Genomic DNA, 19,945 nt, shown 5'->3' with positions numbered 1-19,945 from the left:
ATTATAATAATGTTATAAATAGTTCCCACCATAATTATGTTGCAATTTTTTGTGTTGTACCTACTGCTTTTAGGGAGTGGATTATCAAACTTTTATTTCTGGACATTTAAATGATTTCTTAATATTATAGTAGTGACTTTTTTATTATTTTTAAAATATTAGAAATACAATGCTTAGTCTGTTAACTTAGGGAAATAACATTTTAATCAAATTTCTTGTATATAAAAGTAGTCAAAAGTTGAGTTTTCTAATTAAAATATATTTGAAAGTAAATGAATAACTTGCTTATAGTTTTAAATATACATTTCTTAATTTTCTTATATTATATTAAAGTCATATATCCAGAATGAAGTTTCTTAGTATTTGGTTTAATACATAAAATATTATAAAATAACAACTGATTAATTAAAATAAAACACAATATGTTGTACTTTTTTCACATAATTTAATAGTGATCAGGACTGGTTTCGTCCACTTCCATGGGACATTCTCAACAGATGGAACCGGTCCTGATCATTATTAAATTATGTGGAATGAAAAACCAACTGCATCATCTTATGTTTGATTTTTATTGATACTATGTCTTTCCATTAAGAATTGACAGTTGGCATCATTAAACTGATTTAATGTCAATAAATAAGAGTTTCATACCCTGACCAGTTGATGATAACTTTATGATGATTGATTGGATCCAAAAGGATAATATGCTAAAATACTTAGCCAAATATTTTCTATTCTTGTAAATAATTCATGTATGTGAATGAACGAGACAAACAATAAGGCTGTTCAAATTGAATATGTTCTCGATCGAGTCGTAATGAAGTTATCTTCTGCTGGACTGTGCTGTTTTTTTTTTTTATTTTCGCATTTTACGTTTTGCCTTTGAAATCCATTGATGTGTATTTCCCATGAAGACTGGTGCGTTGCAGCAAACAGAGCCGGAGGCGGGCGTGGGCGTGGGCGCAGACCCTGCGTCTGCAGGGGCCCTCGTCCCTGTGGGAGTCTCCGCCTCGGCAGCCCAGGCCGCCGTCGACAAAGGATCCCTCGGACAGCCCAAGCGGCTGCACGTCTCCAATATACCGTTCCGATTTAGGGACCCCGACCTTAGGACCATGTTTGGAGTAAGTATACTCATCTTTTTTGCACAACTCTTTCACACACATGATTGGAAAAGCTTTACACATTACATCAGCGATTTCCAAACTGGGAGGCGCGCCTCCCTGGGTAGCAGCAGACTATTGCAAAGGGAGACGCGGACAGGATGATGAATTTTAATTGACTACTAACTGTTGAAAAGTAAAAATTAAATGAATTATCATGCGATACTGATGGTAGGAATATAATATTTTGTCAAGCAAAGCAATGCAAGTACTGCTGCCATTCGTAACATCATATTTATGCGAAACGGAATTTTCTACATTCTCTGTCCAAATCCAAATATCAATCCCATTTAGTAGCAGATCTTTATCTGCTACGCAAGCTAGCAACGAGTAGCACTTTCTTCAATGGCACCTAGATGTGATAAACTTTACTTTACAAACACATCCATCATATTAAAAACCAATTAATTTAAATATGAGTATATATCTATATAATAAAAGGGTATTATTTTGTTATAGACTATTTTATATTGATACATTTTTTACCATTTTAAAACGGGTCTGTATTATTTTTTTAAATAAAAGGTGGGGGAGGTGCCAAAATTAGATTTTTATTTAAAGGAGGCGTAGTAACATAAACTTTGGAGATCACTGCATTACATAATCAAAAAATTAATATATTGACTAGCACATTAAGTTATTTTTGTCAATTGTTTATTCAAATCAAAAACACTAATTATTTCTACTTACATAATAAATCCTGTCGATAGAATTTCAGTTCCTATATATAATTTTTTTATTACACTCAAACGTCTTCCAGATCTCCCAATTTGATTGACCCAATATATTATAATAAATGGTGATGCTTTCAAACATTCTAATTTTGTAAGCTGATTCTTGCATTCTGAATAGAATGCAAAAATTTGGGGTTGTGTTAGCAGCGGGGGAAGGGGCTTATTAATGTTATAACAAAAAAAGGGTTGATGGAATTAAACAAAACTATTCACGTACATATACCGATATTTAAATTCAACTTCCAAGGGCAGACAGACACATTTGTTTTTTCCAAATATAAAGTTGCGCATGTAACCATATTGACTCCAGACCATTGGACTTCTCAGTTCTTAACCGGACACAGTGGCGTAATAGAATCTCCGACTTGCTTATATGGCGAATTGCAGAAGTGCCCCCATATGTCGGTTGAAAGGGAAGCGCTACTCAAGTTAGTCCAACCCTCGGAGCCTTTAAAAATTTTGCGACATTTTATAGCGAGCAAGGTCTTTTCTCATCGAGAATTGACCGAATACATTAAATCAAAGTAGAAATCATGCACACTTTAGTGCACACCAACCAAGGTCTTGGAAAGTTGCTCATGGGGCACTTTCGCCACAACTTTGTAGAGCTCCTAACGTTTGTTCCGCCACGATATACACCTGTATAACAGGTGTGGAAATATGGCATATGGTGAGGGGAAAAGCAAGTGGTAGGTATGGCTCAGTCATCCAAAATTTATTATTTATTATATGACCATGTCCAATCCTAATAAGATCATAATATGATCTTATGGCCCTCCACATTGTGGAAGTTTGTATTAATAGATTTTGTTTTTATGATAAATGGATATCAGCCACTTGCTCAATCTATTAGGTACATGACTCAAACACAAATTGAAAAACAATATGTGTATTTGCCAGACCCAGGATTCGAACCCGGGCCCCACGACACTAATGCTTACGCTCAACATGCGTACAGTTATTTTGATACTAATAAAATTGGCCCTAACACCCACCGATATCAGAATGTCTGGAGGGCTTTTTATTTGGAACAGGCACGAGCAAACCGCGGCCCGCAAGCAATATTATATTTTTGAAAAGATTCACGTTTTTATCTTTTAACGCCTTTTTCAATTACAAAATTAACACCTGAATTAATTTAAAAAAAATGTGAAAATACGTAAAACAGTTTCATTCCTCTCATTAGGTTTGTTTTATTTTTGTTAATAAATAGTGTACATAAAAATGGTATTTTGCTTGCGGCCCGCCGCTAATTTTGAATTACTGAATTTTGGCCCTTCATCCGAAGTTTGCCCCTCCCTGATTTAGAACTTTCTTTTTATACGTGACCAATACATTATAACATTATGGATAAGGGATGTATTTTCAGGATGTCTTATCATTTAAATTATCCTTTGATAGAATCAATGAATAATTCGTTGACATATTTTCTAGTATTAGAAAAATATAACAATGGTGAATTTGGGAATGTCAATTAATCATTCAATATTGCATGGTATACATTTGTGCTTTATTTATGACAAATTTTCTTGATAAAATCATTTATGTTTGTATTCACCATTATTAGGTTTGCATTGTCATTTTCTTCATTAATAATTCCTATCACTTTTGTGTTTCGTTTTGTGTATTATATTTGTGATTTTTTTTCTTTTTCAGCAATACGGAACAATCCTCGATGTAGAAATTATATTTAATGAAAGGGGCTCGAAGGTAGGCACTGCAAATTTTATCATTTTAATGAAGTATTTAAATTTTCCAACAAAAACAAATTTTTAGATTTTTATCTTTGCCTTAATGTTAAAAATCTTGTTACGAGAGAGATGTTATTTGATTTAATTGTCAATGGCGTGTTCCAAAAAACGTACTGTCTCCATGAAAACCAATCAACTGGTCAAGGTATATGTTAAAAGATATATCATTATCATGAAAACTGGAGATATGTTGAGCAGAAAAACCATTTTCATTCGGTAGATTGGTGAAAGATTTTTTATCTGAAGTGTTCATTTTTCACTCTCTGTGGAATAAATTCCAGTGCAATTTATTGTAAAATTGCACAAACTAACAGGAATTTTACAGTAAGGCTGTGTACCCATATTTTTTTTTTGTTATATCACTGAAGTTCACACTGCAAATGTTTCTTGAGAAATGAGCACCCGAGAATTATCAAGTTTTGCTGCTTTCGCATAATTACTTATTGTTTTTTTTTTTTTACTTTTCCCATTTATGAATAAGCTATGCCATTCTGTGGGAAAATATTGAATATATCATGATATCTATATAACATACTGAGGATTAAACAAATATAACTGACATATAATAAAAAAAAAATAACACATAAGTACCTTTATATGTTTGAAATGGAATCGACTACTGCGTGTAAAAAGTTATATACATTATTTATCTCATAGACATTGTATAAACTGTCTGACTAATCATCCGTCAAACAATAATAACATAACTCACTTAGTGCTGACACCTCGCCTGGCGCGTTTTCATTAGTTGGCCATTAGATATAATTAACATGATATTTAAATGTGGTAATCAATTAGTAATTAGTAGGTCAGCAGTGATCGGTTAAGAAATAAATTTTTCCCCGTGGATCATTTGAGAACCACGGTCTCATTTATATATTATTAAAAAAACATTTTAATTTTTAAGTCGATTTACTAAATTCGTGCAGTTGTATTCGTTCGATCCTCGCGTACCTCATTTCTGTCATTGATAATGTTCATGCCTGTTTGATTTAACTTTCTTGGATAACAAACCAACCAACCAACCACAAATGGTACCTTTCCCGTCGAATTAATTATTCATATAATTGACGATTCCATTACAATTGTTCTAAAATCAAATATTTGAAAGCTTTAGCAAAATTTGATAAAGTTGGATAAAACTATTACGAAACATGTGCAGCTGTAAACTAGCTGTGATTAAACCCAGGAATCCTTAATACTCTAAAAAAAATAATAATAAACAAATATTTTTTAATTTGAGAATGATTTAATTTCGATTCATTAAATTTTCTTCGCTTTTATGGAAGGAAGTCATCTTCTTGCGGCATCATTTCGGCAATTATCATTATTCAATTAAAATATTGTCATTGTATTACATTTAAATTTAAGTAGTTATCTGAATCTGCGTAATTGTGAAATGATTAAGAAAATGCCCTTCCGTAAATGATTGATACTTTCCGTTGGTTTTTGTTAACGTATTCTCTATGGATACAAATATTCTAAATTATTGTTGACATTTTCAATTAATAATATGAAAGATATAATAATAACTATAGTAGGTTCTGAATCAGTTGAAAGTTATCACACCGATTTTTCATACAATGAAACAATGTCCCAAATGTCTCTGCTTGATAATACATAGCAATTACTTAAGTGTGATACTTTTCCTGTACACAAATTTGATACCTAATACTGCCTATTTTTTCTTATAATTTCTTTCTTAATAGTATTCCAACCATTATCATATTGATTGGATTGTTTTGCTTAATGTTACCGCTTTTCTTGTGACATTTTGGAGATATCCACCTCAGTAGCCCGTGCTCGTTTGATAATACAATTTACCTTCTATATAATGAGAGTTATACTTCATTTTCTTATCAGAAACGCTTCATTACAGTGAAAGATGTCTCATTATTCCTACATTCATTGCGATATTAAACTCTACTCTACTGTATTTATTTTACTATATTAGTTGATATCATATTCCTGAAGATTCTATTAGTGAATTAGATTACGATATTATTATTTTATAATGTTATCATATAACTAGCACAAGTCTCTCAGCTTTTTGTATAAGGGTTGTAAAAATATATATAGAAGTACTTAGTTTGACAGTTAATAGTTTTTAACCTCTATGTTTTGTAATTTGGGCATAATTTGTCGTACTTAATATTTTATGTTCTAACAGTTTTCTTTTTTACCGTGGAATTTCCTTTCGTATCGGAGGATATTATAATCTTTTGATAATCACAAATGATTTTTGACTAACAAACAAATCTGTTTAGATTGTGTACTCCATTTATCTGTACAGTTATTGAGTAGTTAGTGGTCTGCTTCACTTCAATATTAAATGCACTGGTAAGAATTTTAAATAAAACGCTTCAACTATCCATGTATTCCTTCCTGTATAACTTGGTCGACAGACAGTTTATTATTTTTGTAACCGTTTATGATGTCAACAGATATAAGTACGTATGTAGAGATTGTATTAATATTTATACAGAATATGGGTAATAAGGCGTCTAGTTCTGTATGGAGTGTTCACTGCATAATATTGTATATTAGGCAAATACTGCAGTTAATACTATGAAATTCTGAATTTGCATATTGATTGGGGTTTCTTTGCACCTTAGACTTGAATGTTTTATTTTTTTAACTTTTTGTGTCCAATTTTTTCTTACATTTTGACAAAATTAATTAGATTTTTTTTTTTTTTTTTTCATAAAATGTGTAATAGATTTTACCTTTTCTTTGAAATGTTAAAATACATTTTATTATACATGTTCTGAATTCTGAATTCATAATACACAACAATGTTTCAAAAAGTGCACAAGTTGTTTAAAACTTCCATTGCTTCTAATGTACTGTGAAATAATAAATGCAAATTTCATCAGTATAATAAAATCATAATAATATTTATTAAGACTAAAAGATATGACATTTATTTACTGTTCAAAACTCCATTTTATTGATTATTACACATAGGGCCATCTCCATAGTCATACAATTAGTGTAAATAAATGAGGGAAGAGCATAATGCAAATGCCCGCTTATTTACACAAATATGACTGTGAATAAGTGCTTTCAGCACATCTATTTTATATACAAGACTGCTTTCGGCTGCTACGGCAGCTATCTAGGGTAGTGTTTGTATTGAAGTATTAGCACTTTTTGCAATAATTACAATAAGTGATATGTTTTAACAGCACCTCTTTTGGCTGTGGTAAATTTTAGAGCAAGATAGACAGTTTTGACTGTTTAGGCGGCTAACTTATTGTAATTGTTATTATAATTCTTCCGATACAAACATACCCTAGATAGCTGCTGTAGTGGCTGAAAGCAGTTTATATAGAATAGATGCGCAGATATCCATATTGTAAAGCATCACTGAATAGCTGAGATTTAATTATTTTAATTTTTAAAATATGTAATGTTTTTAATTAAATTAAACGTAAAAAAAATGAAAGTTTCATTCAATATTATAAAAATATGCATTATCATAAAAAAATAAATTAATTTGTACATAATTTATTTAATTTAAATGACTAGATTACAGTTGATTCTCAATTTAGTGTTGTAGATCAGAATATCTATTCCATGTGCGTTATCCAAATATTTAAGTCATAATATTCTTACTCACCCAATCACTGCACGTGTTGAACGTTTACAAATTACAATCATGGTGCAGACAGGAATAAATTGTGTCATCTGTCAAAATATAATAATAATAGTCGATCACGAAGCACTTCTCAGTCAGTATCTCTTGTACCACGAGCACGAAATTTAAATCGAATGAATAAAAAATATTTGTCCTACCATATACAATGCGAATTTAGTTTTTTGAAGTACAGAAAGCAGGTAACCATGACTAAATTGAGATTCAACTGTATTACATATTGTAATAGAGTAAATAATTTATTTACACTAAATCCCAGTGTCTCTATTACTCGTAATGTATGCAATATGCGCATGTGTAAAATGCAGTTGTAGCAATATTTATATTACTTAATTGTTTTTTCGTACAAAATATGGATGCATTTTACTCATACGTTGGTGATTAAGATACATTTAAAGCAATACTGAAATTGGGATTTTAAACATTATCTTATAGTTGAAATAACAGACAGTAATTTTTAACTTTATACATATTATTATGATTAGTACACTTGACAGCCAGTACCCCTTTTCTTGGAGATTTGAACAAAGCTTCAGTCACTTCTGCGGTCTTAAAAATATTATTAAGCATTGTCAATGGACACTTCAGTCAATCTTGTGAACAACAGACTTATTTTTATTTTGACTTTTTGATTAAGTAAAAAAATTCAATCACTGTTGATATTGTAAAATTATTAATTACTTACCTTAAATTTGGTAAATAACTGTAAAATAAATAACTTACTTACATATAATGAAATGTCACACAACTGACAAATATATTTAGTGTAGAATTGTTATTCTTTATGTAAGCAAAATACTCAATTTGATGATTGTCACAATAATATTTATCAGGAAAATAATATGAATTAATTTACTCCTTACATATTTGAATACATTGTCCTTAGTGAAAAAAAACTGTTATTGTATTTCCCAGTAGTTTTGCATAAAATATGTTTTAGTGGTCGAACACTAAACAATTTGGAGGCATGTGTCAGAAATTTCTATTGATTTGAAACTCACGATCATACTAAAATATTTGCTATACTTAATATATTTGTAATGTGGCTCGATTTTTCAGTGTAGTATGACTTTGGCACCAAAATTTGTACATAATTGAATGTGGCTTAGATCACAGCTTATGTAGTATCGGCTCTTGGCAAGTGATCTGTTACTTGATATACCTACTTATACCTGCGTAATTAATACGTTCAGTCCATTAATTTTCACCAATATTACGTTTGGTAAAAGGAAAAGCTTCTACTTTTGTGGTCATGCTCTAATTAATCATCATATATCACCTTTACCTCTATATAGTTTAAAACTAGCTGCTTAACACATTGTAATCGAACTTGAAATGAATTATAATATCCAATATATTATTTTAATGCCACACATTTACTTTTAATGAATGATATTTTTTACGATATTAATTTTTCTAATATCTTCCAAATTGTCTTTGGTCAATTCCTGTAACTATTATGGTGATTTAAACTTTACCCTTTGATTGAGTTGGGAGATGGAGTCCACGTCTGTTGTTAGTTTAAGTCTTTAAGTGATAAACCTACTGCTGTAAAATATTATTTCTACGAGAAACATCATCACAGAGTTCTTCAGCCTTCCTTTCTCTATAATTATTATTGAATACTCTATTATACCTAAAGTAAATTGACTTCCATTAGTTATCTTCATTTTCTTAAAAACACTTCTTTTGATCTGTCCCTACTTCACTTCAGTGATATATTTTGTTTAGTGTTGATCTGTCCGCTTCAGGTTTAGCAAAACGCTTGACATGTCATCTGGTTGTTGTGTTCCATTGGAGATATTGCGGTAGTTGGAATAGTGTAAATATGTCACATAGAGTCAGTCCGGATGCTCAGTCTGAATATTTTGTAAACGGTGGACTCTGTCAAGTCTGCGACTTTTGTCATAGTACAGTGGGGAAAGCACCTTGTTTATCATTTGTTTAATGTGTTTAGATCTCAAATGCTTATAAGATGTAACGTACGCTCAAAGTGCAATTTCTAAATACATGAAACCTCTCCGATACAATATGCGATGCATACATGTTAATTTTTGTTGCACGTTGTTTTTGAGCGACGCTGTTTTTAATGCATGTTTTGTCTGTCTTGCATGCAGGGATTCGGTTTTGTAACATTCGCAAATAGTGGTGATGCGGAGCGCGCACGAGAGAGACTTCACGGCACCGTGGTTGAGGGCAGAAAGATAGAGGTGTGCATGATCTCTATGATTTACCATCTGTGGTAGCACTTATTTAACTGTAACAACCTACCGCTCCCCGCCCTCCCCTTCTGCTCTGTAGACACCATGCCCGTGGCATTTCATTCGAAACAAACCATCGCTTACTTCATATTTTCTTATAAATTTCCTACTAATGTTTTATCGGCTGAAAATTGTTTGCTGACATGGTACGCCTCCATGTTTACTACAGACAGCAGAATACTGCCACCTCCCATTCCCCGTCCCCGTCTCGTTCATCTGCTCATTGTCTCTGTCACGATTCAACTCTTACGATAAAAATAAAATCAATCTTTCAAGAATCGTAACATAAACAATTTTTTTTTCAATTGAACCTGAACGATTTGGATATCCGGTCACGGACAGTGATCTGACATCGAAGTCTTAGAATTATTATCCATATGTCTATTAAACAAATCAACATTTTGTGTTATCCCTTTACTCTCTAGACGGCTAAATAAAGTGCCGATGAAAAAAAGGTTGTGAGAGAGAGAGAGAGCGATAGTAGAACAAACTTAAACCACCCGGACTCAAGTGAGGTAAGACTTTTGTGAGCTCTCCCACAATTACGTAGTAATTGTGCCGTGCCCTCATGGTAACAGTTAATGCTACATTACATCTTTCACTAAAGTAATCATTACAGTCTTAGACAAATGAGCCACTTCATTTTAATAATTTCAACATATTAATAATACTAAATACTTGCTATAACTTATGTAAAACATAACTTGTCATTTCAATTTGAAATTTTAATTCAAATACTTCAATTAAACGCTTCTCTTTAACAACTTTTGTTGTTTATTTTGCTCAAAATAATAAACAGGCTCAAACAAACAGTATTAACTGTAATCTGAACTATGTATTATTTTTAATTAAAATCTCATACAATGCACAATAAAAATTTCCGAATTAGCAGAATAATAGCTTTAAGTATTTTAATTACATAAATGTGTATTTTATAGGTTACAATAAAAATATTGGGTTCAATTCCCAGTTTTCTTTAAGACCAATACAATCTCATCTTTCTGAAGCTAGCTAAAACTCATAATATAATTTGACCAGTTTTTCATGAAAGCTTTCAACCAATATTTTATGTTTCCATGTTTACTGCGAGCCAATGCGATATTGAAAAATATGTCATTGCTGTTGTGAAAAATTACAAAATTCCATGTATTTGTGTGGCCTCAGATAGCATTTAAACATTTAAAATATTGCCGAAGGATTCATTAATAATTTTGGTGATTGTAATAATTAATTATTTATATTCATTCACCTGTGATTTCATCATTTCATTAAAATCTATTTTAATTTAGTTATGTAAGTTCTAATAGTATAATATTTTTTCGATATCAAACTATAATCATTCATATTATTCAACATTTTATAAGTACCTAGTTTATTTCTAATAAATTTACTACTTCTACTTATTATAATATATTATTGGTTTGTTTCTTATATATTCTTATTCAATATAGAGCATATTTTTTAAGTTTTAGAATTACCTGCTAATTCCTTTATAATATGTATTTTTGAAGATGTCGGGTTCGAATCCCTGCTAAGCTATATTATTTTGATTTTTCCAATTAAATATTATTTCAATCTATGGTATAATTTATGTCATGATGATATTTTTTTGTGATTTCCTGGTAAATTATTTTATATTGATAAATAATAAATACTTTATATACACTAGCTTCATGTCAAATATGTTTTCTTTACGAGATCATATACCACTCAATAGTCATTCAATATTTTTTATTACTAATCAAATTATTATAACCTAAGATTATTTTTACTAAAATCTTTGTTTTGAATTAGGTAAACAATGCCACAGCTAGAGTACAAACCAAGAAGGCGACCACAGTACCAAATGGTAAGATTATTAATTATTATGTTTTAGACAATAATATACCTACTTACTATATTATATTTACGTTTAATGAATGCTTAGAAATTGTCAAGATATATTTTATGTCAATTTACTTGTATTTTTTTCATTTGTCGTCGTGAAATTAGCGTACATTAATTCTTTTGAATAAATCATTCATAGCTTCAACAAATAAATGATGATTTTTTCATCACTTCCTTTTTTATAATATTTTTGTTTAAAAAATAAATCAGTCATTATATAAAATTAATGTTATTTGTCAAGTGCTGTTATATTTTCCACTATTTAACACTTTTTTTTAACATTATTCACCATTGGCATGCAAGCATATTGATAAAATAGTTTTAATAATAAAATTAGAAAGCTTTGTATTAATATTTCATAAGCATATAAATGTAATTCAATAAAAGGCTTGTTTAACAATAGTAATTATAATTTTCAAGAATGCTATTTTAAAACGTCACACAATTCCAAATACTTCTAACGGATTCGACAAAAATATAGTAAACGTTACATTTAATCAATAATTTTTCTGTAACATTGATGACATTAAGTATTTTTAAATTACACCATAAATAACGTGGACGTTTATTTTAAATTACGTTTAAATGAAATCTTCAAATTATCTTTCTGTATTATAAATCTCGTGCACATTTGGAATTGGGTTATCATTAATTTCCTGATGTAATGTCTGCAATATTGTCAATAATAAATGACATTATAACCATGCCCATTCAATATTTCAAATACATTGTGTCATTAACAAAATGACATTGACAGACTATAAATCATTATAGCTGGCATTCTTTTTATTTCCTACATTTAGTATTACTAACTAGGAACGGATCAGTCTCTACGCTGGGTGAGAGAGCCGTTTTATCCATAGATATTGATGTTGGTTGTTGTATGTACGGTACACATAATATCAAGTAGAACTGTCGTTTGAATGCAAAATCCCCATGCTTACTTTAACCTGTGTGACATAGAATAGCCCACTCTCTACCATATGCTTTACTCGGTTACTTCAGTAGGTATATTAAAATATCAATATAATATTGTATTTATATTCACTTATAAAACTATAATTCTTTAAGTATTTTTTACCCCTCGTAAAATACAAAATATTTCCAGATTGACCTGATATGGCAAATAAAACAAATGAATATTGTTTACTTTTATTTTTATTATAATTCATTGAATTCATAATTTATTATTATGTACTAGCAACACTGTGTTGTCAGCTGTCAAAAAACTTTTTGTGTTACCTTGTCAATAAATTAATTAAAATTAGAAATTTATGTTAGGTTAGAATAGCTGTCTTTCTAAACAACAAATATATTAATAATGTAATTAAGAAAACCCCATTATATTGAAATCCAAAAATTTTGATCTACACTGAGATTGTATTAACATCACTGTATGGTTGAGTATACACTATACAGTACAGCTAGGTGGAAAAAGTTATAATTTACTGTCGTTTACTACTTTTCATATATTTTTGACATCAATGTTTCTAGTTTGTCATTGGAAGTAAACAGAAGTATGTATGTAGTTAATGTGGCGATTCACTGTTCTCGAGCAATAACTGTTCCCTGTCCTTTAATTTCTATAGATTGGGAATGTTTTCTATATAACACTTGGCTGCTCAGTTCACTTCATATGCTTATTTAGTTTCTGTTTGTGTGCGTGATCTGTTTTGATCTGTCAGTGTTTTATATGTTTTTTTTAACACTTCCTCCTACGGAAAACAAATCAATATTACAACATTCATTTATACATTGTAAATAATCTATGGCATATGGAGAGTGGGTGAAAATATTGTAATAATATCGAGATGCATTTACAATTGAGCGCTATAATATATTAAAACGTTTTTATTTGTTATTTTGTTACAGTTTGCGTGCAATGGCCTGAAGGTATGTTGTTGTTGATTTAATATAATAAAATTTTATCTCTGCTAGAACATTGGTTATGGAACTAGGCATATTTGATTGATATATTGATGGCATGTTAATTCATTTTTTTTGAGTGATTATTTGCCATGAATGCAAGTAAAAATTGTTCACCGTAAATGCTGCAATTTCATATAAATGTTATAATTATTGAAGTAATGAGTTTTATTAATGGCATTAATCTGTTTACAATCCTGTAAAATTATTATAGGTTAGAATAATGATACGATCGAAATTTATTTATGTTTACATTTATAGTTAAATATTATCTAGGTCTCCAAAAACTATTCTTTAAGTGTAAAATATCAATTGATCGACATGCAAAATATGATATTGGACCCTGTTGTTGAATTGATCGTAAACTCTTGACAGATTTCTCATAACATAATAGAGTTACCAAATAATGCATTGTTAGACTAGTAGTCTTTTATTTAATTGGTCTGTCCTAATATTTAGGGACACTATTTCGATAGTCCATTTTTCTTCATAATGAAAATTAGCTTTTTTGACTGGTTTTTTTTTTTTAAATCTGGCAAAACGTGGAACTGAAGTCAAAGATTGTTTGAAATTTTGTTATCAATAAAATTTAATCTTAGAAAAACTTTCAAGAAATCAATAATTATTTCCGTTATATTTGTTCATCTGCAATTTGTACAAAATTCACATAATTTTAGGACTCATTTTAAATAAATCTTTGACTTTGAGCACTTCATAAAATTGCCTTGACTCAATAATTTGAATTCCTTTATCTCCATTTTGTATCAGAAACTGTTTCATACACATAATAAACATTTCAGCAATTTTTTTCAGCCAATATTTTTTTTATTTTTTCAACAGAGATTGAAATATTTCAGGGAAATAGAATTAATAGTAAATAAAAACATATTTCATTTATTTTAAAATAAAGTAAGTCTAGATTCATATTATTAATATTAGTAAATAGATATTTTAACTTGAAAAGAGTAAACAAAACATTCATTCACAAACAGGGAACAACTGGGACTTTATTGTTTGACTTTAATTGAAATTTAATTCATGTAATGAAGAATATTGTGTTATTGAAGAACAATACATGCCAAAGAATTTTAAGATAGTTTAATGCTCACATTCATAATTTCGTATTACCCAAGTTAGCTGAGAAATCTGTCCTTCAAATTTTTACTTTACGGCGATATTGTGATTTTCTAAACATTTTTCTTAGCTGTCTTATTTAATTGTTAAAAGTAATACATAAAAGTGAAATAAAAATATATATTGAGCCGTAAAGAAAACAGAATGGCAGATTTGTCAGAGTGGAGATACCAAGTCAGCAAGTAGAAGAAAAGGCAGAGGGCAAAATGAGAAGAGGGATGGGATAATGTGGCCGATTTGATGCTTGTTTTATCGGTCAGTGAGTGAGAGAGGTGGGTTGTGTTGTCGGTAGGTTTGCGGGTGTCGGGCGTGACGTGGCCGTGGCTAGCGCCGCCCTCCCCCGCGCCTCCGCCCCTCGTGCTCACCCCTCGCCACGCAGCCCAGCGCCGGAGGTACCCTTGGTCTTTCGTCTCCGCCATTTAACCGTTCCGCATTCGCATCTCACGCCCTCCAGTAGTCGTACTTTAATCCACCACCGCCGTCGGCGCGACCGTCCGCTCGGGATTGCACAAGTTTTTCCTGTCTACTCGTGTTTAGATGACGTATCGTTCGGGCCTGACGTAGCCTCTTTTAGATTCACTCTGCATCGTGTCGCTTCGAAGGCGACAAGGAGCTGACCGACCCTCTCCCGACCGACGGAGGGGGCTCGCGTAAATTTGTGCAATCGGAAGCCGGCGCAAAAATAACAGTACCCTTCCGCATATTAATCGAACGCAGCTCTTCTTGTCGCCTTTGATGTCTTTGGTTTATTTTAATCATCTAATATAGCTTCGCGTGCACGAACCGAAGGGAGACTAGCATTTTAATACCGACCGGTCGCATTCATTCGATCTTCCCGCGACTCGGTCGGAGCATGACGGGTGAAGGGCGCCGTGCCGCTTCCGCCGTCCCGGTAGCGATTGCATTGTGTGTGTGTTGTGCATGTAGCCGCGGCGTTGAGAGGAGTGGCCATTCAGCGCGGCCGTCACATGCCGCTGTCGCGCGCCACCGCCGGTCTGACGCACTTCCCTCCCGTCAGCGCCGCCTCCGCCTCCTCCCCCCAGCCCGCTGCAGCCGCCGCCGCCTTCCGCCACAACCCGCTCGCCGCCGCCTTGCATCCCTACACGTGAGTACCCACTTCCCCCATACCCCACACACACAAATACACAAACACACCACCCAATCTGACACTGCAATAAATAACCAGTGTCGCAAAATAATATTGCCTAACGTTCGTAGTAACGTAGTGAGTGAGCGACGATCTCTAAATTTGTAGGTTGCAGCTTCGAATCACACTGGAAGTGAACAAAATATGGTAAAACAACCATTTACCTATTTTTTTAAGTTCACACTAATAAAATAAATTTTCTTACAATAAGAATTACCTTTATAGGTTTATACTTAATCTACTCTTTAATATTTACACACTATGATCCTTTTCGACATTTAATTAGACAACATAATATTATTGTCAGTCACTAGTCTACATTACAATAAATGTTTGTTTACAGTTAAAGTTATCTTAAACAAAGTGATTGTGTATTACTTTTTATAGATACGTTTTTCTTAAAAGAATATAGATAAATTCTGGAAAGGATTAAAATAGATATTCACTAAATCATGATTGTCCTCATTTGCAACAATTTCATTGACACACCTACTTATATTACGCAATGCTGACCCTCATGTACTGTTGGGAAGAATGCATTCATCCAATTTTATACATTATTTAATCTGGCCATTTGCCAATTGGCCGACTATGTAATGAGATGAAATATTGATTATTACCGTCAATTAAACTGTCGCCGAATCAATTGAATTAAATACATGTTTCTATTGAAACTATTGTAAATCTATTTTACTGTAAAATTGTACTTTGTACGGATAGTGTTTAGTTCGCACCTGGTGCAAAGTAAACCGTATTTGTGCTCTTGGTTAATTTTACAGTAGATACTGAAGTGTTTTTTATAACATTGTATCACTTTATATCACTTTTTTACAGCTTAGTGTCGAGTCATCGATTTTCCTGTATTTAAATTATGATAAATACAGATTTGTGATCTGCTACACAATTTTTTTTTTAATTATTTTTATTTAAGGCATCACATGCGAAAGAATTACTGTTCAGCTGTTGTCGATTCTGAGTAGCTAGTCATAATAAAAGTCATCAAAAAGCTATCAAATGCATTTTTTTTAAAAAAAAAAACATGACGGCATCCAATAGCTTCTTTGTTACACTTTTATTATTATTTGCTCATGTCCATCTAATTGTACAAAAACACTTATATTAGTGTATGACAATTTTATTAGTTTTTAACCGGTTCTATGCCTTTAGCGAGTTATTTCGTCCAACTTTAAACTCAAATTACTAGCCACTGTCGATTGATTTGCATAATCTAAAAAATTAAACACAGTGACATCTGTTTAAATAATTCTGAAATACTACGCTATAAATTATCAGCAATTATTACAGCGATTTTAGTAAAGCTTTGCTCTACATTCAACATTGTGTCATTAAAAATTAGCGGCCTGTCAGATACTGCTATAGTAATATCGTGAGACATAGAAAAAGTTAATGCTTTTCTGCCATCTGTAATTAGAACAAATTTAATATTTTTGTCCATATTACAAATTGTATATGAGCTTTTGGACAATTCACATGTAATCGTTGAAAACTAAACAGTACGCCTTTGCATGTGATACCGTCAATTGGTATGCAATAGAATTATGACAATATAATTATGTTACATTGATATCTTAAAAAAAAAAAAAACCATCATAATGACATTGAGAAAATCTTTTACCATTTTCCGAGATACACTCCCGCATGTTGGCATTCTTCTTGTAAATTCAATCCTGAATTATCTTCACACATGCTTTTAATTGTCTCCGATAGAATCCTAGTTGAGAAAAAATTATCACGTGTTATATTTGCATCTTAATATATAAATTATTCTTGTAAATATTTTATGAAGTATTGCATTAAATATTGGGCATGCCATGAGAATGCAAACATGATTATTAATATGTAGTTTTTATGTGTCACTAAGTGTTGCCATGAAATAATGCATTTAAAATTTTTCTTTTAATAATGCTTCCTTTCTACATTTTCTACAACACAATTATTCTTCTCATACTTTTTCATCTACGTCGTAAACATTTTGATTGTAAAATATTCAATTGGTTTATTTAAAGCATTTATTTCTTATAAATCCATCTGCTTAATTTCGAATATTATTTTACATTTCCATGTGGGGCTTGAAGATAACATTAAAACTGTCCTGTGTTCCTACAGATGGCAATTTATTATTTCAGTCAATATTGTCATTTATCAATATACTTCTATAAAATTTACTTTATTTAATAATATTATCGACCATTTTATTTGTGGAATTATTCAGAGAACTGTAAACCATAAACCAATTGAAATATAATCAAATTATGTTTATATAATCCCGAATTGTATTAGATGGTCTGTCACATTTATCATGAATCATTTGATTTTTCTTTTATTATGAATATAATACTAACATTTTTTTAAGAAGTGTTTATAGCTGGTTACTAAATTTTAGAATTCTTACTAATGATAAAGTTACTATTTCGTAAGTATTCATTTTGAATACAGTTTTTGATTTATTTTTATCACTATGATGAAATGACATTGTTTTAGAATTGTGTCATATTATTAATGAGATTACTTTTCCATGGGAAGTGTTTTAAAAATGATTTTTCTGTCAACAGCGTGTACTTTGACCCCTACCTAGCAGCAGCCACCGCGGATCCAAACTATAGGCTCCAGGTAAAAAACATTCTTGAATACACTCCTTTGAATAAATAAAATACCAAATATGCAACAAAAACTAAATTATATGTCTAAAATGAAGAGTGATTTGAAGATTTAATATAAACATTCGAATAAATCAAATAACTTAACTGAACATTGTGATTTAATATTAATTCCAACTATAGCTCCACCGTTAGCTAAAGAAATTACAGATTCTGTTCGGTTGTGATCTACACGTTGGATGGAGTTCTCTTGTGTTCAAGTTGTATCTTTCATCGGTCTCACATTGTTGTTTTTAAATTGATAAAATACAAATGAGTCGCCTAGAGTCATAACTCATATTTTGCAATTTTGTCATTTTTTAGTTACATATGCCAAGTGATTCTAAGGGCTCTATATAAAAAAAAACGGTGTGTGTACTTATGTACGCGCGCACGTTAGAACTTTGGCGTAACAAAACAAAAACAAAACTTGTGATAAACTAGATTCTTCGACTAGCTCTTAATTATCTTGTTAAATTACACACTCAAGAAAAAGGACCCCTTATTGGAACGGTGTTGGTTTATTTCTATACACTTTAACTTATATTACTAAAGTATATAATTATTTATCGTTGTTTTTATTTTTAAAGTAACAACTGCCACTATGACGTTTAATAGTTTGTTTACGTAAGGAATTGCAAATGGCCGACAATAATAAATTCGCTGCCTAGCAACGAAACTATTCTAAACTATAATATTATACTGTATAATTGTCACTATTGCATCATTCTGTGGCGTAATGGTTGTGCGTTCAGCTGATAACTGAACAATCGTTGGTTTGAATCCAATCGAGTGTGTTTTTTTGTGTGAAAAAATAAATTATCTGTTTCATGTCACACGCCAAAAATACACTCTGATATGATTTTCCAAACGCGCCTAAAGAAGTATAACTTCAAAAATGGTTTCACTTTAAACCATGTGAAAATTGTTGACAAAGTTGACTTTTGGTGTCATAACTCATGTCATTTTTCAATGAATAATGTGTGTTCTGTCATCAAGCCCTTTCTAACCAATCAGGGAGCTCTGTTTCTCATAGTGTGATGGGTCTGCAGCCTTATGAGTATTATATATATATATTTTTTTTTTAAATAATGTAAATCGACTCACTCATAATATTCAAGGGAGTTCAATACTTTTTTTCTAATTACAAAAAACAGTGCTCTGGTGGTTTTATGTGATTTATTTCAAAACTCAATTTTTGGAATATGTGAGTTATGACTCTTGACAACTCAAATGCATTAAACAATATAAATGTTCTTTTCGTAAATACAAATTGTTTATGATATAATTCGGCTATTACTCCCAGAATCTATTCTTCCTCAGGGGCGCTAAACTAGGGAAGATTCTTTAGCTAGCGGTCAAGCTGATATGTAGCACGAGAGGCACATGTAATCTAAAAAGAGTTCATTCATTAAAAAGTACTGTTAATATTAGGTCGTACTTTTAGCATCTGGAAATGCCCCAAAGTGTACTAAAATATAATAATATAAGAGAACATTCATAGTGAAACATACCTGGACTACAGAGTCTGACTGTTGTGTGAAGCGTAATGTGTTTCGAAGCATAATCATTCTTGTTCCAGGCCACGAAACCCGTCACGGAGGTAACGCCGTCCCCTAAACTTTGTTTG

General features: G+C 31.3%; 1 protein-coding gene across 14 annotated transcripts in view; it reads left to right on the top strand.

The window, feature by feature from the left end:
* The window catches only part of LOC147064435 (RNA binding protein fox-1 homolog 1-like), a 522,090-nt gene that overhangs the window by 491,718 nt on the left and 10,427 nt on the right, over nucleotides 1–19,945 (top strand). For 5 of the 14 annotated variants that reach the window (XM_085957957.1, XM_085957950.1, XM_085957948.1 and 2 more), the window contains 8 exons: nucleotides 915–1,121; nucleotides 3,551–3,604; nucleotides 9,421–9,513; nucleotides 11,359–11,413; nucleotides 13,324–13,344; nucleotides 15,439–15,616; nucleotides 18,232–18,289; nucleotides 19,898–19,918. In XM_085957957.1, the coding sequence (XP_085814083.1) occupies nucleotides 915–1,121; nucleotides 3,551–3,604; nucleotides 9,421–9,513; nucleotides 11,359–11,413; nucleotides 13,324–13,344; nucleotides 15,439–15,616; nucleotides 18,232–18,289; nucleotides 19,898–19,918 (687 nt within the window). Of the gene's footprint in view, nucleotides 1–914; nucleotides 1,122–3,550; nucleotides 3,605–9,420; nucleotides 9,514–11,358; nucleotides 11,414–13,323; nucleotides 13,345–14,803; nucleotides 14,904–15,438; nucleotides 15,617–18,231; nucleotides 18,290–19,897; nucleotides 19,919–19,945 lie in introns of all 14 variants that reach the window. The other 9 variants (XM_085957955.1, XM_085957953.1, XM_085957956.1 and 6 more) reach the window with 4 other exon arrangements.

Source organism: Rhyacophila brunnea, unplaced genomic scaffold (assembly GCF_057557595.1).
Source record: "Rhyacophila brunnea isolate RB1 unplaced genomic scaffold, BYU_Rbru_1.0 scaffold_7, whole genome shotgun sequence".
Taxonomy (NCBI): Eukaryota; Metazoa; Arthropoda; class Insecta; order Trichoptera; family Rhyacophilidae; genus Rhyacophila; species Rhyacophila brunnea.
Note: the sequence above shows the minus strand (reverse complement) of the source record. Positions and strands in the feature narration are given on the sequence as shown.